This window comes from Ahaetulla prasina, chromosome 2 (assembly GCF_028640845.1).
Source record: "Ahaetulla prasina isolate Xishuangbanna chromosome 2, ASM2864084v1, whole genome shotgun sequence".
Lineage (NCBI taxonomy): Eukaryota > Metazoa > Chordata > Lepidosauria > Squamata > Colubridae > Ahaetulla > Ahaetulla prasina.
The window spans coordinates 277,323,346-277,346,164 of record NC_080540.1 but is presented as its reverse complement, the minus strand read 5'-3'; the positions used below and the strand labels follow the sequence as shown (position 1 = coordinate 277,346,164).

The 22,819-nt window shown below is 40.5% G+C and overlaps 1 protein-coding gene across 1 annotated transcript; it reads left to right on the top strand.

Moving 5' to 3' along the window:
• The first annotated feature begins 821 nt into the window (after positions 1 to 821).
• On the top strand, positions 822 to 22,313 carry PTGER4 (prostaglandin E receptor 4). Its single transcript, XM_058169977.1, has 2 exons — positions 822 to 2,632; positions 20,778 to 22,313. Exons 1-2 carry the CDS (start codon positions 1,799 to 1,801, stop codon positions 21,360 to 21,362), a joined length of 1,419 nt encoding a protein of 472 aa, XP_058025960.1. The 5' UTR covers positions 822 to 1,798; the 3' UTR covers positions 21,363 to 22,313.
• The last annotated feature ends 506 nt before the right edge of the window (positions 22,314 to 22,819 follow it).

Sequence of the window (22,819 nt, the reverse complement as noted above, 5' to 3'; positions counted from 1 at the left end):
CTAGTCCAACCTCCTGCTTAGGCAGGAAACCCTACACCATTTCAGACACTTGGTTGTCCAACATCTTCTTAAAAACTTCTAGTGTTGAAGCATTTACAACTTCTGGAGGCAAGTTGTTCCACTGATTCATTGTTCTAACTGTCAGGAAATGTCCTTAGTTCTAAGTTGCTTCTCTCCTTGATTAGTTTCCACCCATTGCTTCTTGTTCTGCCCTCAGGTGCTTTGGAGAATAGTTTGACTCCCTCTTCTTTGTGGCAGCCCCCCTGAGATATTGGAACACTGTTATCATGTCTCCCCCAGTCCTTCTTTTCATTAAACTAAACATACCCAGTTCCTGCAATCGTTCTTCATATGTTTTAGCCTCCAGTCCCCTAATCATCTTTGTTGCTCAACCAAGACCCGGATGATTGAGACTCTCCATAGACATTCCCAGGAGCAGGGGTCTCCAACCTTGGCAACTTTAAGCCTGGGGGACTTCAACTTCCAGAATTCCCCAGCCAGCAAAGCTGGCTGGGGAATTCTGGGAGTTGGAGTCCTCCAGGCTTAAAGTTGTCAAAGTCGGAGACCCCTGCCCAGGAGGATAGGACTTCAAATTGTGTAGTGGGGGTGGGGGAGGAGTGCGCAAACGGCGAGATCGCTTCAATTCTTGGCCGGATGAAATAACCCGCCTAACGATCGTGGGCCGGGGATTGTTGCGAGAGCCTCCGCTCGGAGAAGATTGAGCGAGACGTCACGCGCAGCCAGGAACAACCCCCCCCCCAACCGCGCCCCTTCCCGAAGTGACAGCCACGCGCAACACGCGCGCCCCGCTGGGTCGGAAGAAAGTCCTTCTCCGCGCAAAAAGCGGCTTCCTTCCCTCCGAACCGCGCCTCTCGCCTTCTCCGCACAGCCCGCTGGACCAATGGTGGGACGGGGTGGGCGGAGCCCGGCGAGCCTCCCGGGCGGAGAAATTGGAAGGAGCGAAGTTGCAAACGCTCCGGAGAGAAGAGCGAGGAAGCGCCGCGCAAGGAGGGAAGCGGCGCACGGTTGGAGCGGGAAGAAGAAGGGCTGAGTTGGGGCATCCTGCGCATCCCCCGGTCCGTCCGTCCCCGGTTAGTTTCCCAGCTCCTCTCCTATGGGGAGTCCCGAATGAGATGTATCGCTGTGGCTTCTGCTGCCAAAGCCGCCGCCGCGCTGTGATCGGACCGCCGGAGGAGATAGTGGCGGAGTCGCCGTCGCTTGTCGACGTCGGGAAAAGCGCCTTTCGAAACCCGCGGGCGATCGGGTCCCACGAAACTTTCGGATCGGGGTGGCTTCCGCGAAACTCCGGGAAGAAAGACAATCTCTGGGACGTTGGTCTGCTGGTAAGATAGATGTCCTGGCTCCGGCATCTGAAAAACGAAGGAAAAAAACAAAACCCGCTACTTTTCCCCACAGAAGGCGAGTGGGAAGCCCTGCTGTGACCAAAAAGAGTTCCGATTTGTTTTGAAACTGAAGAGGAGAAGGTTCAAACGACCCCAAGCATCAGGCAGGAAACCCACCCGCAAATCTCTTTATCTTATTCTGACCTGCAGAGTTATTTTTGAGGAATTGGGGTTACTGTCTTTTCCCCGCCGTCCTAAAATAAGAAGAACTCCCCAACTCGTTTCCATCTCTTCTTCTCTTCTCCCTCTGAAATGCAGGGTTTTTTCTTTCCCTTAGGTTGGCCGCCTTCTTGTTTCCCTTCCTCTCTGAACTGAACTTTAGTACCCTTAACCCTTGTAGTTTATTCAGGTCTCCTCCACACTTTCTTGCTTGGTCTCCTCGGGGTTTTTTTGCCATGGCGTTGAACCCCACCATGCTCCCCGCTGCTACCAACAGCTCTTCTAATGGGACAGGTGGGCTGCCGGAGAGCAGCAAACCCTTGACCATCCCCATGGTCATGTTCATTTTTGGAGTGGTGGGGAACCTCATAGCCATCGTGGTTCTTTGCAAGTCTAGGAAGGAGCAGAAAGAGACCACCTTCTACACGCTGGTCTGTGGATTGGCCGTCACCGACCTCTTGGGGACTTGCCTGGTCAGTCCGGTGACTATTGCTACGTATCTGAAACAAGAATGGCCTGGTGGCCAACCGCTGTGTGAATACAGCAGCTTCATCCTCCTCTTCTTTGGACTGTCTGGACTCAGCATTATTTGCGCCATGTCCATAGAGAGGTACCTGGCCATCAACCATGCCTACTTCTACAGCCATTACGTGGATAAGAAACTGGCGGCGCTCACTCTATTCGCAATCTACGTTTCCAATGTCCTCTTCTGTGCCATGCCAAACATGGGTTTGGGGAAGACAACGCTCCAGTACCCGAACACCTGGTGCTTCATAGACTGGCAGACAAATATATCCAGCCATGCTGCTTTCTCATACATGTATGCTGGCTTCAGCTCCTTCCTCATTATGGTCACGGTAGTCTCCAACATCTTGGTGTGCATGGCCCTGATCCGCATGCACCGGCAATTTATGCGTCGCACTTCCCTGGGGACAGACCACGCCACTAACCGCCTGTCAGACTTTCGCCGGCGCAGGAGCTTCCGGCGCATGGCCGGCGCAGAAATCCAGATGGTCATCTTGCTCATTGCCACTTCCTTGGTTGTAGTGATTTGTTCCATTCCTCTAGTGGTGAGTAATCTGCTTATCCTTTTTCTCTCCAATATTGTCATTAATTTCCTTTAGGGGAACATTGTGCTACAATATGAAGTGCCCTCCTTCGTAGTTGTCACAACATGTGATCTAAAACTTTTTTAACCCAGCAGAAGCAAGGAGCCTATTCTACTTCAGTTCTTTTTCTTGACTCGATGCTAATATTTAACACAAAACACTAAGAAACACTTTTGACCTGCTCTTTAGCTATTTACCTATTCATAGAGATGAGAAGATCCCGAAAAAATTATTGCCAGTCACTGAAAGAAATTCATAGTGGACAATTTTAGCCTCATGCAGGAATACGGTTTATGCAATATGCAAGCAATCGACACACAGAATAATTCTGGCATAGTACTAGACGTTAAAATTGTATACCTTCACTTTCTTCAAAAGTATCAGGGTGTTTTCAGGGAGTTATTTTTCAGATGCATAGCTTTGCAGCTTTATATTCAATTTTTTTTCTGTTTCATTGGGTTGTCGGATAGACTGAATGATTAAACAAACAAGTTGCTTTCATGGGATGTTGTAGAAATACAGATTAAGGTGTGGCTTAAAGCAGAGCATACTGAAATTGCAGAACATTTCAGCCAAACGTTATGGAATTGCTTGTAGTTCAGTGTTCATAGCATTAGCATAAGTTCCCCAGATACACTTAAGCAAATAAATGTTAATGTATCTTTAATTATTAGAGATATGTATATCAGGCTAAAAGATTTAACAGTCTGATAAAGACTGGCTCCCAAATTTCTCCCCCCCCCAGTAACTTTAAAAAGAAATAAAGTTAGCAGTGTTATTTGTCAAGTAAAGCAAGTTTTTTTTCCCTGTGGCAATGGTAGCACTGTGACAGTTGTGTGCAGTTATGTATGTGCCTGAACAATTTTGATAACTGTTTTGTGCCTGGCTGTAGGTGTTCTCTTTTTCCCAGTTGACTCCAAGGAAGGGAGGAGGCGTAACAACTGTTGGGGGCTTAGCTGAGATTTGCCCCCCTTGTAAACTTTCCAATAAAATGCAGCAAGCTCCTTTTCTTTGGCAGAGATATATTAAACAACTGACAAGGCATGCTTACTATTATCCCTCCCTTTGATTCTGTAAGCTAAGTGGTCCTTTGGAGAGAAGCATGGAGAATACGGTTGGGCGTAGCAGAGGGGGCTTCTTGTAAGTAACGGACAATCTAAAATTGCTCTCTAACAAGAAGATAGTAAAAGCAGAGAAACCCATGTCCAAGAAAGACTGGGCAAACCACAAGCTTGAGTTATTCAACTAAATGCTATAATTTTACTAGTTTGGCCAGTTTTGCTACATAACTAAAATAATCCAGGTATGAATACCTGGTCTGTGATACCAGTGCATTTTAGAAGTAGTCCAGGTCATGTTCTTCAGTGTGTAACTGTACACTTTTCCACTGGTGTTTCTTAACTGAGACTACAACATTTTGATCCATGATCTTTGACTTAGTAGCACAAGGACTCCTGTTTTTAAGTGGTGAAAGTAAACATAAACAAAAGATCTGGTAGAAAGTTAAAGATAATTATTTTCTTGTAGTGCTTGTTATCTTCTCAGGTGGAAATGGCCCAGATTGGGGGGGGGGGGAATATGAAAAACAAATCCCCTACCATTCAGAATCATCTTGAACAAGGAGAGTTCATGTGTACTAGCCTGGAAGGAAAAGAGGAAATTGTGCTTAATGAAGTGTGTGCTTCTGGAGGAGAAATACTGTGGCTAAAATTGGGCTCACTTCCTCCTTTCACACAAGTGGGGTTTTTTTTGTACCAGTAATGTAATAATAATAACTCAGTCCCTCTGGTATTGTTGCAATATGTACAAATATTGAGTTACCTGTTTCTTCCAACTATGTATTCTAAATATCAGTTCCTACTTGTGAAAGCTGGTGAATGGGCAGTGGTGGAACCTCCCACACATTTTAACACGGTAGCTATTTTTGGATAAACTGCTTATAAAAGCTTTCTGAATGTAGTAAAATTAGAACCGAGCGACACTTACTTGTTTCTGTTTCAACTGTTTGCTTACTTTAGGAAAGGACTTAAATTTTCAGGACTTTTAAACATGGAGAAACAGTTATATTGTCACATCTATTTGCAGTGTAAAGTGCTCTAGTCTACTTATTCCTCAGAAAGATATCCCTTGAGTCATCTTCCAACTTTGGGTGACTACATGGATATATTCATACAACTTTTGTTCTTTCTCTTTTTCTTTCGTAATTTATATGACCGCTTAACACACCCTTGCAATTATGGCTTGTGATTTCTTGCTTCTGGGAATTTTGTTTTCTAAGCTGGTCTACAGCCCTGGTGGTCTCTCATCCAATTACTGATTAGATCTATATCTGCTTCCTTTTTTTACAAGTTCAGTGAAGATGCAGATACTTCCTGCTGTGACACACTCCTGGGGTGGGATCTTTTCAGATTGTGGCTAGTTAGTCCTTAAAGCATTATCATAAACCCATTTGCTAGTTAGCTTGGGGCAAGTGCCTGTAGCTTCTGCTTTCCATAATAGACACCTCTAGAAGAGTTGAACTAAATTTTTCAACCAGGCGAAAAACAGCAATGTTTTCTTCCGAGACAAGAGATTCATGCCTGTTTCATGCCTTTTACATAAAGGTAAAGCTTCCCCTCGCACATATGTGCTAGTCGTTCCTGACTCTAGGAGCTGGTGTTCATCTCCGTTTCAAAGCCGAAGAGCTGTCCAAAGACGTCTCTGTGGTCATGTGGCCGCCGGCATGACTAAATGCCAAAGGTGCCCAAAACACTTTTACCTTCCCACCAAAGGTGGTCCCTATTTTTCTACTTGCATTTTTTACGTGCTTTCGAACTGCTAGGTTGGCAGAAGCTGGGACAAGTAACGGGAGCTCAACCCGTTACGTGGCACTAGGGATTCGAACCGCTGAGTTGCCGACCTTTTGATCGACAAGCTCAGCATCTTAGCCACTGAGCCACCGCATTCCTTTTGCCTTTTACATATTCCACATTAATAGAAGGAGGAAGGTCATTTCTGACAAACCTGCTCAGCATTTCATAGAATGCTGGAAAGAAGCTTCAGAGATGACCACAAAGGCAAACCAATATTTGTGAATCCTCTTAACTTTCAAGATATTGTGATTAAGACACCCAAGGGCAGGAATTGGTGGCCAAGTGCCTCATATCTCTATTCACAGATACAATTAAAGTATAAATCTCTCTACCTAAAGAAGATGATAATGGATAAGACAACACTTGTAAGTTAGTGGTGTTTCATAATGTAGGAGATTAAAAAAATACTTTAAATTAAATACAGTAAATGCTATGGGAACAGAAAGCTGTACTGGATGGATTTTTTATTTGTTCCAGTGGGGATCTTATGAAATCCAACTGAGATTCAAACTGAAATAGAACATAAGAAATTATTGTCCAAATTGTCTATTGGAAACAGTAGCTGGATGCCAAGTTGGGACAAATAGTCTACATACGTGTTTGCATCCCATTGAATACAGTTAAGGTTCCCCCCCCCCAACATAAATGCTTAGAGATACTTATGTAATAACCTGAGAATCCATGTATTGCTGATTATTTATTTTGAATTTAAAGTGTTGTATTCAATATCATATTTATGTATCGAATGACATGGGTCTACATGCTTTATCTTTGCGGTGACTCTGTGAAGAAGCTTAGACTAGAAGAAAATGATTTGAACCACTCTGTTTATTACGTGAATAAATGGCGATATCAGTGTAACTCTGACTTCAGTAGTGTCTGTGGGTAGTAATTTTTTTTATATAAAGATACATGTAGGCTGATTCTGATGCTACAGAGCAGTACTCTGATATGGATATTAAATTTTGCAGAATTTTGTATTGAAGGAAATATGTTGCCTTCAAACACCTGATAAAAAAAGTTTCAGTAAACAATATATTTTTAAAAAAAATAAAGGAACGGGGGAAGTGGAAAACAATGAATGTTATCATGCTCAATGCCTTGCTATTTGAGAGGGTTAATTGACAACGTAAATAGTAAAATGGTAAGTAAAGTTAATTGTAAAACCCTCTGGAACTCATTTTGGAAACTGGTATCCGTTCATTTCTTAATAATCTAAGCAATGAAATTAATCATATAGAAACCAACTATGTTGGGGAACTTGGAGAAAATAAAAGGAGGAGGAAGCACATAGAAAAACAAAACGTGTTATTTCTATTTGTGAATTAAAACTGTTAAAGATTCATTGTCAGGATCCTTGTATGAATCCAACAGATAGATTTCCGAGCTATATATAGGTTGTTTTCTCCTTGGCTTTACAATAACTTTTGAGGTTGACTCAATGAATTATCTTGCTGAACAGGAATTTGAACCCAGATTTTATCACTACACACATTTTATTTTGGAACAACACATTGGAGAACTCCAGTGGTACTCTATGGGACTTTAAGTACAGCAGAGCCTCATATTAGACCTAACCACCTGCTTTCTACTCATAGACTGGGATCCCTCAGTGATCTAGGCTAAGCTAAAATAAATTGGAGAGTTTATGATTCAATAGGTCATGCACCCAACCAGTGTCTTGAAATGTTATGTGAACCAGACCATCCTGTTAAAGAAATATTATAGTTTATTTATTTAGACATGATGTATTTTGTTAATATAAAATTAGTGTTCTGTTCTTTGTTAACATTTAGAATTTGCTGTTGGGCTTATTGACTGCCAGTGCATATGTGTCAAATCAAATCAAGTTTATTATAGTCAAAGACCAGAGACCAGAACAAATAAAACACTCAAAGAATATTATTTGATTTGATTTGCATCTATGTCTTTGAAATTCCAGTAGAGTTTCCCAAACACAGATTTCTGTAGTGAGACATGCTGGGAATCGATGCCTGTCAGAAATTATGAACTTCACTCTGAAAGACATTTTACCCTTATTTTCAAATAAAAGTCAAAGACAGATCTGATATTTCATTATCAACGAGGATTATTGAAATTGACGCAGGAACAGAAGTAAACAGAGTCTTCATAATTTCTCCATTTGAAATAGGAAAGCTTTATATACATGCTTGTTTAAAAACCACATTTTAATTTGTTTTCTTATATTTAATTAATTTAATCCCTACCCTTTTCTACCTTCCCACAAACAACTACCTCCAATGAGTATCACCAATTTGAAATGACAAGGATTGGGCTACATTAACCTGGAGAATCTTATTGTTATTATTTGAGGCACTATCAAAATTCCTAATAACCAAGACATTCACAGAAGGCAGGTGCTTGTCCAAAATGATAACACTGGAGGTACATGATTGAGCACCCTTTATGTCTCAAGTCCATTAAAACAACAGGGACTTTGTGGTGCCTTCTTGATTTTTGCAGAAAATAGAAAATTAAAATAGATTGCTCGGTCATCAGAGTATAGAATTATTTTCTCCTTCTCAAGAGATGTTTTTAAATGTATGGAAACTTTTCTTCCTATAAAAAAAACAGTACAAGTTCTCTTAATATTAGGCAAATTAGAGTCTTTAATGTCCCTGAGAAGTGGTAATGGATTGGGGACAAAGGCATGATGGAAGAGCCTGCTATATCCACCATGTATGAAGATAAGAAATGCGATGAAGTGAGTGAAATAAAATAGTTTCTAGTTGATCTTTCATACCCCTTTTAGCTGGTTTGTATGCAGAGCCAATGCATATTTCAGAAGCACATGGAGCTGTGTAGTTTAGCTGGCAAATTTGGGGGTTGGATCCAGTGGTGGGTTTCAAATTTTTTTACTACCAGTTCTGTGGGTGTAGCTTGGTGGCCGTGGCATAGCTTGGTGGCCGTGGCAGGGGAAGGATACTTTAAAATCTCCATTCCTTCCCCACTCCAGGGGAAGGATACTGCAAAATCCCCATTTCCTCCCGATCAGCTGGGACTCTGAAGGCAGAGAATAGATGGGGGCAGGGCCAGTCAGAATTTTTACTCCCAGTTCTCTGAACTACTCAAAATTTCCACTACCGGTTCTTCAGAACTGATCAGAACCTGCTGAAACCCACCTCTGGTTGGATCTAGAAAAAAGTTTAATTTTTTTTAAAAAACCAGTTCTGAAAAGAAACTGATTTTGTGATTGCCCAGAAATCTGTATAGAGATGTTCATGTGATCAGCAGGAAGTCGTGATCAGAAAAGCCATTGCCTGAATCAAAGCACATCTGGAGGAAGCCAAGTTTGTGACAGTGGCATCTCAATCGCTCATTTGTTTAGCGACAGTGGCACTGAAAAAAAGGTGACAAGTCCTCGTATGTACCACCCCTGCATCATATCCACGGTCACATGATCAGAATTCGGGTGCTTGGCACCTGGCATGTATTCACGACAGTTGCAATTTCCCAGAGACCCTGTGATTGTCATTTGCAACTTTCCCAGCTAGTTTCTGACAAGCAAAGTCAATGGGGGGGGACGGACCCAGTGGTGGGATTCAAATAATTTAACAACCGGTTCTTTGCCCTAATGATTTCTTCCAACAACCAGTTCACCAAACTGCTCAAAAAGTTAACAACCGGTTTGCCCGAACTGGTGCGAACTGGCTGAATCCCACCACTGGATGGATCTGATTCATTTAACAATTGCAGTGATTTGCTTAAAAGCAGAGAACAACAGCAAAACCCACTGGTCCTCAAACTTGGCAGCTTTAAGACTTGTGGACTTCAACTCCCAGAATTCTCCAGCCAGCTATGCTGGGAGCTGAAGTCCACAAGTCTTAAAGCTGCCAAGTTTGAAGACCTCTGGCAAAATAAGTCATAAAATTGGGCGTGACTTTCTTAACCGCCTTTCTCAGCCATGGAAATTTTGGTCTCAACTGGGATCGTAAGTCGAGGAGTACCTGTCCTAAACAGGCACCAAGACCTCCTGGGCAAAGGTTACTTCGTAAATTGTCTTCCTGCTTAATATTAACTAGCTTGCCTATATAAAGCCGTGTATCGGAATGCGATAGAGAAGAATTTTATGAGGGTATGTAAAGATTTTGTGGATAGCTCCTCCTTTGTTTGCTGTAGAAGGCAACTGCTTTATTTATTTATTTATTTATTTAAAAAAGAGCATTTTATGGTAAGACATGCTTTAGGCGTGCACTTAGGAGGGAAAAATACTTTTTCCTGGATATCAGCTCATCCGAGGTTGGAGGTTGACTCATGATAGGGCCTGTTTCATAGTGCTATTCGTAAGACTTCAAAATATGTATTGGGACCGAGAAGATGTAGGAGAATTTGACCCGTGGGCTTGCAGTCAGCACAAACTTTGTTCTCGGCGCACTTGTGCAGACCTACGGAAGACCGACGTCATGTTTGGACGGAATCTCAAATCCTGCTTCACACCCAGTTTAGGAGCTCAGGCAATTCAGATGGTGGAGGAAGGGAATAATATTTGAGGAAAGGGTCATCCGCTCCCAGGCTGCATTTCAATAAAAACAGCTCCTGTCTTATTTACTGAGTAATCAGTTAATGGACTCCTGAATACAGACATACCCAAGAATCAAATTCATCAGGCACTGACATTCTTCTCTTTCCTGAAACCAAGAAGAATAGATTTTGCATCAATTCAGAAGCTGGTGGTTAAGCTGTCATGTTGGGGATTAGATCCTGATTGTCGAAAGCAGGCAGCAGATAACTGTAAAATAGAGGATAGTTTTGTCTTCCTTGGACTAGGTTAAAAAAAAATGGAGAACTTTGGTTGCAATCATCTGAGAACTTTAATTACTGGGCAAAGCTAATCTGCTAAGGCAGAGATAGGCAGGCTGAGATCTTAATGCCATATTTGGCTTAAAAATCCTTACGGTGGCTCTCTCAGAGATTCTGCTAAATTGCAATGTTATACAAGAAGAAAAATACTAAATACATCGCAGATATGAATTGTACTTAATGTATTTTTATTGAATTAAACTCAAATCTGGGTTCCAAGTCTGCCCATGTCTTCATTCCATCTCACCTATTTGCAGGATTACAGCATTGAAAGGCTCAATGCTTTTGGATTGAATTAGGTGTAGCTCGCAAAACACTTGCATAAATCTTCTATTCAGGCTCCCTCAGACAAAAGCAGAACCTAGGCCAGAGTTAACCGGGCCCACAATAACTGCAGATCTATATTGTAAAATGACGAAGAAGAAATACATTTTTAAACCCGCTACTATCCAAACTATTACTACTTCGATTTATTATTGAATCAAATGTGAAGGATTATGAAAGGCCTCAGAGAAGAGAAACCTGGCTAAGAGAGAGATGATATAGATAGTCCTTCCCTTATGACCATAATTGGAACTGGTACTTCTGTCACTCAGTGAGGCAATTGTTAAATAAGTTGCATATGACCTTTTCCACAGGGTGAAATCTATCAGGTTTTGACAGGTTCTGGAGAACCTGTAGCAAAAAATTTTCTCTGAACCGGTAGCAGAAATTTTGAGTAGTCCGGAGATTTGGCAAATGCCAACTCTGGCTGGCCCCAGAGTGGGGTGGGAATGGAGATTTTTCAATATCCTTCCCCCAGGAGTGGGGAGGGAATGGGGATTTTGTAGTATTCTTCCCCTGTCATGCCCACCAAGCCATGTCTACCAAGCAACACCATGCTCAACAAGCCACACCCACAGAACCGGTAGTAAAAAAATTTGAATTTCACCACTGCTTTTTCACCACGGTTAAGTGACTCAACATGGTCATTAAATGAATTACATGGTTATTAAGTGAATCCAGATTCCCCATTGACTTTGCTTATCGGAAGCTGGTTGAAAAGATCTCAAATGGTCATGTGACTGCAGGAATGCTTTGAGAGTTCTAAGTGTAAGAACTCGTCACAAGTCACTTATTTCAGCACCATTTTAACCTCAAGCTAAATGAATGGTCATAAGTTGAGGACTATTTGTGGATTCATTTTTTTAAAAAAAGGTTCAGCATGAAATATTTGGATTAATATAAGTTACTATAAAGTGTTAAGATCCCAAAATCAATGTGAGAAGACTAAGTAGCATGTTTTTTTTTCTTTGCCAACACTTTTCTTTAAATTTTGGAGAAATAAACGATAGTTGCTTTTAGGGGTGAAGCTGTAAACGTGTGGCAATTCCAACATGGATGAAGCTCAGAAATACGTTTTAAGAATCTAGCATTCTAATAATACTTTTGAACAGTGGGATCATTTGAAAAATAATGCCTGTTTTTAAAATTCATCATAGGAATTATATATAGTCATCTCCCTTCCTACCCAAGGCTGCAACTAGTATTACATTTGATTAAAGACTATCTCAAATAGAGTTTGACTCCTACTCATCATATTGTTGCCAGGCAGTGGAGAAATAGTGGTATTTTTTTTCTTTTCTTGTTTGTTTGACTTCTTATCTTGTCCTGGAATTTCTTGGGTCTCTCCAAATTAAAGTACTAGTCAGATCTGATCTCACTTAGCTTTTGGGGAAACTTTCTGGAAAAAGTCTGTGACGATTCCTTCCTATATTATTGCCAAGAAAAATACATGGAGGCATCCACGAAGTCACCAAGCATTAAGCTTGGTTTGGAGGAAACTATATTGCAATCTCTGTTAGATGCTATCGAGTTCATATTCTTGCTTTAGGCTGCTACTTATGCAGTTCTTCTAGGTGAGTGGATGGATGTATTAATCATTTGTACTGAAAAGTTGCAATTGGATCAATCAAATTTGATGGAAAAGAAGGGATAGAGTAGAACTTTGCTTTCTGATATGGAGATTTGTTTCCCTGAACCTACCTCCCAAACTGGAGTTGGGAAGGATGTTTTGGCTTAATATTGACTCAGCTTTCTGATAAAAAGAGAAACTTTTGAGTTAGGCATCCTAGTGGTTGGAATTTCTGTCTAGCTAGCTTCTATTGTGAACCATTAAACCAGTGGTTTTTAAACTTGGCAACTTTAAGATGTGTGGACCTCAACTCCTAGAATTCCCTAGCCAATCGTGCTGGCTGGGGAATTCAGGGAATTGAAGTCCATACAGCTTAATGTTGCCAAAGTTGAGAAACATTGAGGGAAACCATTACAACACAATGGGAATTCAGTCAACAGCTAGATCCACACTGCTAGAAGACCAGTTCATCAGAAGGCTTTTAAAAGTAATGTACTCTTGTTTGTGTACAAGTGGGATTTAAGCCAGGGGTGAAATCCAGCAGGTTCTGACAGGTTCTGGAGAACCGGTAGCAGAAATTTTGAGCAGTTCAGAGAACTGGTAGTGTAAATTTTGAGTAGTTTGGAGAACTGGCAAATGCCACCTCTGGCTGGCCCCAGAGTGGGGTGGGAATGGAGATTTTGTAGTATCTTTCCTCTGGAGTGGGGTGGGAATGGAGATTTTGCAGTATCCTTCCCCTGCCACGCCCACCAAGCCACACCCACAGAACTGGTAGTAAAAAAAAGTTGGATTTCACCACTGATTTAAACCAAGAATCAATTTCCCTGGAGTGGCCTTATTGAATGAAGCAGAAATTGCTGTATCAGACAATTTCATTAGTATAAAAAGGAGAAGAGGAAGCTACTCATAACGTAAGAAATTCAGATCAGCTCTTCCGGCCACAGTATCACCTTCAGAAATAGTGACAGTTGCTTAAGCATGGATCTGAAAGATACCAAGGACACTTCCTTACGTTTAGCCCTGTATACATGTAAAGAAACTTCCAGAATCCTTTGGGATCATTTGTGCTGGCGGTCTTGCTTTCCCCATATTATTTTATCTTGAGACTTGTCAGTTAATAGTTAGACAATATAGTATTTATCACTCATTTAGATATGATTATGAACTGTTATATACCAAGGCATTATTATTTGTCCATTTAACTCAGGGAAATGTTTTTACACATTCCCTGTTAATTATCAGATTATTTATCTATTAAAGCAGGGGTCCCAAACCTTGGCAACTTTAAGCCTGGTGGACTTCAACTCCCAGAATACTTCAGCCAGCAAAGTTGGCTGGGGAATTCTGGGAGTTGAAGTCCTCCAGGCTTAAAGTTGCCAAGATTGGAGATCCCTGTATTAAAGGCCAGGCAGGTTGATAATCACTCTCAAGAATACAACTTGTGGGCTTTCATAGGACAACTGCAGAAATTCCCAAATTGGTTTGGTTTCAGTTTCCATGATTCTACTACTACTATTTATATTACTATAGTATACTATACTATATACTATACCATAGAATACTATAATAGTATTCTAACACTACTACCTAGCATTGCCATAATTTTCAACCAGTTTGAACCATGGCAGTTCCCCAACATCCCTCAAGATAGATGGGAATCTTCCATAAGGTGAAAAGGGAGTTTCTACTGGTTCTTCTCACACTACTTTAGCCTTGATGAAATTAGTCTTCCGTAGAGTAATGTTAGATTTCGCCAAACGTTGAAGCCTCATCTTTGATGAAACTCAAAAGAAAAAATAGCCAAGGAACCATATAACTCTAAGATAAAAATGTTGTCAGGAGTGGGGGAGAGGAATTTGGTTAATCATCATTTTAATTTCTTTTATTTATCAATGTAGCAACTAAGACAGTGCAAATACTCCATTGGATTGGATTGATTTTCAGAATTGGCTCTATCTTCAATTCCTGTTTGTTAGGAATTGCAGGCACTGTAGTCTTTGGCAAGCCTCTTAATAGTTCTTCCATTTTCCCCACTGAAGATGTTAATTGCAAAGAAGCGTAGGCAAAGAATTATTACTTCCCCAGGTCATTGTTTTTGAAATGTCTACTTCTACGGAACAGTTCTTGTAGCAACTGGTCTACTGAAGAAGAATTGAGCTTTTGCTGTGAAATTTCTGTGAGAGGTTAAAGGGCCATATTCTAAGAAGGTATAGAGAGGGGCTTTAGGGTACATATTCAGCATTTTTAAAAAATAATTTAAATGTATTTGACAAATAGTCACAGCCAAAGATCTGATCTGCTTTAGGGTTATAATGCACAGCTTCTCCTTCTGTGGATATGACTTGGCTTAGAAATCTAGATCCCTACAACTTCATTGCAAAACAAGATTCCATTTGTTTTAACACGGTGTTTCTTAACCTTGGCATCTTTTAAAAAAGGTGTACTTCAACTCAGAGGTGGTATTCAGCAGGTTCTGACCAGTTCTGGAGAACCAGTAGGGGAAATTTTGAGTAGTTCAGAGAACCGGTAAACACCACCTCTGACTGGCCCCGCTCCCATCTATTCTCTGCCTCACAAGTCCCAGCTGATCAGGAAGAAATGGGGATTTTGCAGTAACCTTCCCCTGGAACGGGGAGGAAAAGGAGATTTTATAGTATCCTTCCCCTGCCACGCCCACCAAGCCATGCCACGCCCACCAAGCCACACCCACAGAACCTGTAGTAAAAAAATTTGAATCCCACCACTGCTTCAACTCCCAGAATCCCTCACCCAGCTATTGGCTGGGGAATTCTGGGAGTTGAAGTGCATCTCTCTTAAAGTTGCCAAGGTTGGGAAACACTAGTTTAATGAAACATTTTTGAATTGCAAGGAACTTCAAATTCTATTTTGTCTTTCATTAAGAAGAGGCTAAGTTTTACAGTTCTCCTTTTTCTATTCAGTTATCCCAGGTCCCAATATCACACTTGCTGTTCACGAAAAGAAAAGAAAAACTTGAAGCAGAATTGAATGTATACAATATTATGTTCTCCCCTGCTTTTTAAAATATGTATATTACTGATAATATGACAAATTATAGAAAATGTTTAAAAAATTGTCTCACCATTACTAGTCTCACTGAGGTTTTTCTGGTAAAATTGAAAAGAATTTAGAGATTCCCAGAACACTATTTTGGATTGTCTAAACTGAGCTATAGTAATATATATAGTAATATATTTATAAATGATTAATAAAAGTTAATTACTACTTCAGTTAAATCCTATTGGTACTCTAAATTAGATGAAAAATCTGTAAATTCAATTAACATATTTTAATTGGCTGGCTGTTCAACTGAATTATTTTTGTTTATTTTTGTCACCACTTTTATTCTATATAAAGCCAAATGTTAGTTTGCCCCAATGATTCAGAACAAAATCTGATAATAATCAACTGTCTTCTACCTTTTTCATACCTTTCTCAAATTAGAAAGCGAGAAATAGAAGAAACTACTAGAAATGTAGTTAGTATGCCATCTAGTGGTTATAAATCTGACCATTTATATTCAGCCAATTAAATTTCTGGTCAGTTGGTTAGCCAAAATATAATTGGACTAAATCAACCCACGTACAAAATCTAAGAGTTATATTTAAAGAAAAGAGACCTTTTAGCACATTAAGATTAACAAATGTACATTTCAGGTGGTATCAGCCGGTGGCATAATTCAATTATTGACATTCAAAGTTCTAAAATAGCACTCTAATATTTGCTTATCACGAAAGGTGCAAACATGAAAATGAATGAGAAAAGCTCGTTGGAAGTCTTATTCTTTCAAAGTTGGTCATGGATAGATAAAGATATATAGATACAGATATATATTCATAATTGCAATTGCAATGTTTTACACTTTAATAAACAAAACCATTGATCATTAGAAATTTTCTTTCTCATTTCTTGCTATGATTAGATAGTACTATACACATATCCCTATAGGAATATAACTTCCAGTTCTTTTGATTAGCATAGGCATGAATGAAAGCTTGCACGTTAAGTTAAAAGAAATACAATGTACAGTACTTCATATTTTCAAATGCTTAAAAGATTCACTAATATTGCCCTGCTTTTGTCCTGTAAGGAGGGTGCAGATCAGGGGTGAAACTCAGCAAGTTCTGACAGGTTCTGGAGAACCAGTAGCAGAAATTTTGAGTATTTGGAGAACCGGCAAATGCCACCTCTGGCTGGCCCCACAGTGGGGTGAGAATGGAGATTTTGCAATATCCTTCCCCCAAGAGTGGGGTGGGAATGGGGATTTTGCAGTATCCTTCCCCTGCCATGCCCACCAAGCCATACCACACCCACCAAGACATGCCCACAGAACCGGTAGTAAAAAAAATTGAATTCCACCACTGGTGCAGATGGATAATTGCAATTTGTTCAATGACTGGGAGGGAAGCTTGGAAGCTTCATCTGTGTAGGATTGCTAGTCGAACTCCTTTGTCACACCGACAGAGTGGAATTAGAGTTTTATTTTCACATCTCAACTCAGCTTTCAAGTCTCAATTCAAGCAACTCTTCAGCTCTTAGCCTTGAGGGGCAAAATGCATGGTTGCAGGGTCAGGAATATAAATAACCTTTTGCATGCTGTTTTACATGCAGTACACCCAATAATGTTTTAATATCATATCATATCATATCATATCATATCTTAGGAAGTAAGTATTTGATTTCCAGCATGGTAAAATGCAAAAGGCAGAGAATGGGAGTAGAAAGATCGTCATCATTTTTAACAAGTTGTATCTATAGGCGCTGTGATAGATATTGCTTCCTTGGGTAAATTCACCTAGCAAGAGTTTAGATTTGAAACGGAGCTTAATCTGCAGTTTACACAGCAGTTGTACTAGATCAGAGGCTGCAGTTTTTGAATACGTTGACTTTGTAAATATACAAATAGAATGAGACTATTGCCTTACACACTGTAAGCCGCCCTGAGTCTTCAGAGAAGGGCGGGATATAAATGTAAAAAAATAATAAAAAATACTCCGTCGTTATTCAATTTTGTGAATTAGAAACTCAAAGGGTTCGTGTTTTGAAAAAAAATAAATAAAAAGAAGGGCATTTATGTAGCCTCTCCCACTTCTGGTATTTTTGATCCTGGGTTTTCCCATTGCCAAAAAAACCAATCTCTGAAACTGGTAGGAAAGAAATGGGGAAATTCCCTACTGGATCATCTCCTCTGCAGTCAGCAATTTTTCTCCAGCATGGAAATGGTATATAGTCCTTACGTGCCCTTCACAATTGCAACCCAGTTGCTAAAGTCCAGCTTATTTCCCAAATGTGCACACTTGGAATATGATGCAGAAGTTCTTTGAACCTTCCACACAGGATCTCTCTGCCATTCATTTAAGTCACCCAACTTTTTAAGAACTTCTGCAATAGCATTGCTAAATGTCTATGAAGATTCTCAGTCATCCAGGTCATGGTTGTCCCAAAGGTGCCTTTTTTTCAAGAGGCTACTGGACTTTCTGTTTTTTTAGAATAGAATAGAATAGAATAGAATAGAATAGAATAGAATAGAATAGAATAGAATAGAACAACAGAGTTGGAAGGGACCTTGGAGGTCTTCTAGTCCAACTGTGATAGCTCAGGGGGGCCGTGATAGCTCAGGCTGTAAGAAGCCTGTTATTAGAACACAGCAGCCTGCAATTACTGCAGGTTCGAGCCCGGCCCGAGGTTGACTCAGCCTTCCATACTTTATAAGGTAGGTAAAATGAGGACCCAGATTGTTGGGGGGGCAATAAGTTGACTTTGTAAATATACAAATAGAATGAGACTATTGCCTTATAGACTGTAAGCTGCCCTGAGTCTTCGGAGAAGGGCGGGATATAAATGTAAATAAAAAACAAAACCTGCTTAGGTAGGAAACCCTACACCACTTCAGACAAATGGTTATTCAACATCTTCTTAAAAACTTCCAGTGTTGGAGCATTCACAACTTCTGGAGGCAAGTTGTTCCACTGATTAATTGTTCTAACTGTCAGGAAATTTCTCCTTAGTTCTGAGTTGCTCCCCTTGATTAGTTTCCACCCATTGCTTCTTGTCCTGCCCTCAGGTGCTTTGGAGAATAGAAACTCCCACTTCTTTGTGGCAGCCCCCTGAGATATTGGAACACTTTTTTCTTTGAAGGCTTTTCGCTTCTCATCTAAGAAGCTTCTTTGGGGTGAAGCACCTTTGGGATGACTCCTGCAAGAGTTTTGAGCTTGTGTGAAATCCAAAATTTCAAACATTTTTCAAAGTGTGCAAACCCCACTTCATATGCAGTTTAGTGATCAATACTTACAAGTTGTGTCATGGTAACAAGCACATGCTATTTTAAAAAATATATAGAGGTGTCTGGAAATCTATTTCAGTTAGGAGGCTCACAAATTAGGGCTGGGCAAAAGATTTAAAAGAGCTGCTTTGCAACACCCAAGCACATATACTGATCACTTTCCTTCTAATCATTAAAGCAGCTGTGTCTTTTGGAAGGCTCAGGTATTGACTTAAGTCTGCTTCTAGCTGACTCCACATGGCTGTCTGTCAAAGCACACAGGAGAACTTCAACATATCAATGCCACACAAATGGGCATTGATGTTTTTCAGGATGTTTCTTTTGTCGCTTTTACTTTAAGTTGTGGGTAGTATTTGATTTCTTCATTCATGCAACTAAATTCAGCAGGAAATAGTGTTTCTGATATTTGGCAAATTGCTGTTAAATTTGAGGGGAAAGCATTGAGGATAACAAGAAAGAATTTGAGGCTATTTTCAGCATCCAGGTTGAAAATAAAACCATCTAATATTTAAAAGGTGCTCCCCCCCCCAAAAAAAAAAAGGCAACTGGACTTTGTTTTTTTCTTGAAGACATTTAGCTTTTCATCCAAAAAGCTTCTTCAGTTCTGAAGAAACTTCTTGGATGAGAAAGAAAATGTCTTCAAGCAAAAAACAAAGTCCAGTTGCCTTTCCCCCCCCCAAAAAAAGCACCTTTGCGACAATCATTACCTGAATGACTGAGAATCTTCACAGACATCTAAAATTTAAATTTTTTGCTGAAACAAAAACCAGTTTTCGTCCAGTGGCTAAGGCACAGGCTAGAAATAGAAAGGGCATTAGTTCAAGTCCTGCTTTAGACATAGACGAGTCATTCTCTCTCAGTCTAGCTCATCTCACAGGGTTGTTGTTGTGAAGGAAATAGAAGGAAACAGTGTTAGATCTCAGCTGCTATTGTTTATAAAAATAATAAAGACAGAATATAAATAAAATCAATAAACAAAGCCACCTATGGAAACCGTTACATGGGCTTCACTTCCTGTGGACTGCTATCCCATGCATTTGTTGAAACTGTTCGTGGGATTACAGCAGTAGTGGGTTTCAATTTTTTTACTACCAGTTCTGTGGGCGTGGCTTGGTGGGCGTGGCATGGCTTGTGGGTGTGGCTTGGTGGGCATGGCAGGGGAAGGATACAAGGGAATGGAGAGGAAAATCTCCATTTCCTCCCGATCAGCTGGGACTTGGGAGGCAGAGAATAGATGGGGGTGGGGCCAGTCAGAATTTTTACTACCGGTTCTCCAAACTACTCAAAATTTCTGCTATTGGTTCTCCAGAACTGGTCAGAACCTGCTGAAACCAACCTCTGGATTACAGCTAGCCATTTCTGTAATATATTTTAGCAGGACTTGCTAAAGTGGCAGCAGAGACTGTCAAGGGAATAATTGAGTACTATGCATCATCATGTTCTTTCTTTATTTGGAAAAAAGAAGTTCATTCCAGGGAAGCTGCCTGTCAAGAAAATAACTTTTAACAAGCTACCACAGGTAAACTTTGGAAGATATTAAAAAAGCAACAACCTTTTCTTGAACGTTCAAGTCTTCCAGCAAAAGCTGTGTTCTAAACCTCAAAGAATCCACAGTTCTAGGCCTGTGCTTGAAAGAGAATTTGCCTGTGAGGTAGAAAAAATGGCTCTAATTTTGTTTCCAAAGAAGTATTTAAGAAGGCGGGATGGCAAGTGGTGGTGGGATTAGAGCTGGATTTAATATTGGCTGGATCTCCCAGAATGGCTCACAGGCACATTTTGGCATTCCTTACACACCCAACAACACTTAATAGCAGATTTGGTTATAGAAGGAATTAAGAGTTCGTTATTAAATGAAAATGAAAACTCAAAAAAAAAACCACAAAAAAAAACCCCCAAAACCCTCAAGAGCTTTAAATTCAGGATTCAGAATACAGTAGGGACAGCAAGTTTTTCAGAAAATAAATTCACAAAAGGTTAATTGACCCTTGAGTTTTCTAGTAACTTAGATAAACTGGAAAAGGGGAAAGGTCTTTTATCTCTATTTGAAATCAAGTGGCTGGAAATTTTTTCCCATTCTGAAAATAGCTCCCATCTGACATTGCAGAATGCCATGTACTTCACCCATTCTCCCATCTCTCTTCCTGTTATAACAGTCAGATGCTAAGCCAATTCTTGGCCTTGAAAAGTCATCAAATTATGAATAGAGTTTATTTACACAAGTATTCCTTTCTTCTCTAGGTCCGGGTCTTTGTGAATCAACTGTACCGTCCAGATATAGTCAGAGACATTCAACAGAACCCAGATTTGCAAGCTATCCGTATAGCTTCGGTAAATCCCATCTTGGATCCTTGGGTCTACATTCTGCTGCGCAAGACAGTCTTGAGCAAAGCCATTGAGAAGGTCAAGTGTCTTTTCTGCCGCATTGGTGGGGCCCGGCGGCAGCACTCAGGTAACAATTGCAACTGGGCTGATGGTCGACGGACTTCTGTCACAGCCAGCCATTTACCTTCCTTCATCTCCCGAGAGCTGAGGGAGATTAGTAGCACTTCACAGACTCTACTCTACCCGCTGGAGCCAAGTGAAAGGACGGTCGGCGACCGAATGCTGTTACCAGGAACCAGCAGCTGTCTGGCTCAGTCAGATACTACATCTATAAGGACCTTAAGGAGTTCAAACACCTCAGAGTCCTCTCACGGGCAAGAGTGTGAGAATACCTTTTTGGTGAGTGAACTAAAGCCTAGCAGTAATAGCACTGCTAAAGGCAGCGCCCTTCAAGTCACTTTTCCCAGCGAAACTCTGGACTTGTCGGAGAAGTGTATCTAAACAGTAGAAAGAAGTTAAAAAGAGACAATTTGGTCCTTGAAGTCAAGCAGAGAGGAACTGACACCACAGACATATCCAATGCCCATCTTTGCCATCCATTCCGTTGACCCAAGGCATATACCTGAAGCTTATCTGGATTTCCTTGTCCTAAGATTGAGAGTGAAATAGCCATTTAGGGCAAGATGGCCTTGGAAATGTGCATCCGGCAGGAATCCATGCGAGACGTTGAGCTAGACGCCATCAGAGTTTAAGCATCTTGATTTGCACCTCCCTCAACATTGGTTCCGAGATGCAGCTGCTGGATCTTTCCTGTTATGTGATAAGCACAGGTTTCAGCAGGGATCTATTACCGCCAGAGACTCATCCTCTGCCATCAAACCCTGCCAAAGCAACAAAGGAATGTAATGGTGTCTGAAGCACAGGATGCTGCTTGTTGCCTTATCATGCCCTGGGACATAGGACTGTTTTCACAGAGTTTGTGTTGTAAAAAGTCACCAATCTTCTCCATCTGTACATGACTGAAGCATACTTATTCAGCTCCAACCTCCCTTCTTGGCTTCATAATTCAGAGAGATTAATTACAAGATAGTTGCCAATGGAGGAACAAACTGGTCCAGTTGTTATGGGACTGATAAATCTATTGTGTGAAAAAAAAATGTGAATTTTTCTGGCTGAAATGTTGTGACTGACTGTATTTAAGGAATGTATATTCTTCTCTGTGAGAAGGTTAATTATTAATACAAAGTATAGAAAAAAAGTAATATGGTCAGATCCTCCTTTCCTCTTAATATATGTGGGTAAGATAAATTTTGCATTGGATTTTTCAAATTTGCAGACTCAAGAGGCCAGACTAGAGCTGATTGATGAGACAAGAGCTGAGGAATCTGGAATTTCACGGGAAGACGTTTTGATGCCACCATAGGAATAATAAAAGCTTTTGTGTTTTTAAAATGTTTCTGATATTTTCTTAGTCTCCATTTGAGTCAAGCTTGACGCTTTATGACTTCGTGGACAGAGCTATGGAACTGCACATCCTTAAAAAGAAAAAAAAATATGTGCTATGAATTTCCCTTCATAAGGCAAGTTGTTCCTAACTAAGCTAATAATGCAGTTATGTTAGCATCTGGTGTGTATGGATATCGTACTGAGGCTTTACTCAGAAGTACATTCCACAATTATGGTAACAATTCTTGCTGATTTAGGACTTCTTCATGTGTGCAAAATCAAAGTCCAAAACATGGATCCATAGTCAACATCATCTTTGCATTATTTTAATGTTTTTTAATTTGAATTTATATCCCGACCTTCTCCGAAGACTCAGGGTGGCTTACATTGTGTTAAGCAATAGTCTTCATCCATTTGTATATTATATACAAAGTCAACTTTTATTGCCCCCAACAATCTGGCTCCTCATTTTACCTACCTAATAAAGGATGGAAGGCTGAGTCAACCTTGGG

Coding starts and splice junctions, on each gene's coding strand:
- PTGER4 (XM_058169977.1), top strand. CDS start 1,799: ATGGCGTTGAACCCCACCATGCTCCCCGCTGCTACCAACAGCTCTTCT. Junction 2,633..20,777: donor TTTGTTCCATTCCTCTAGTG/GTGAGTAATCTG, acceptor TTTCTTCTCTAG/GTCCGGGTCTTTGTGAATCA.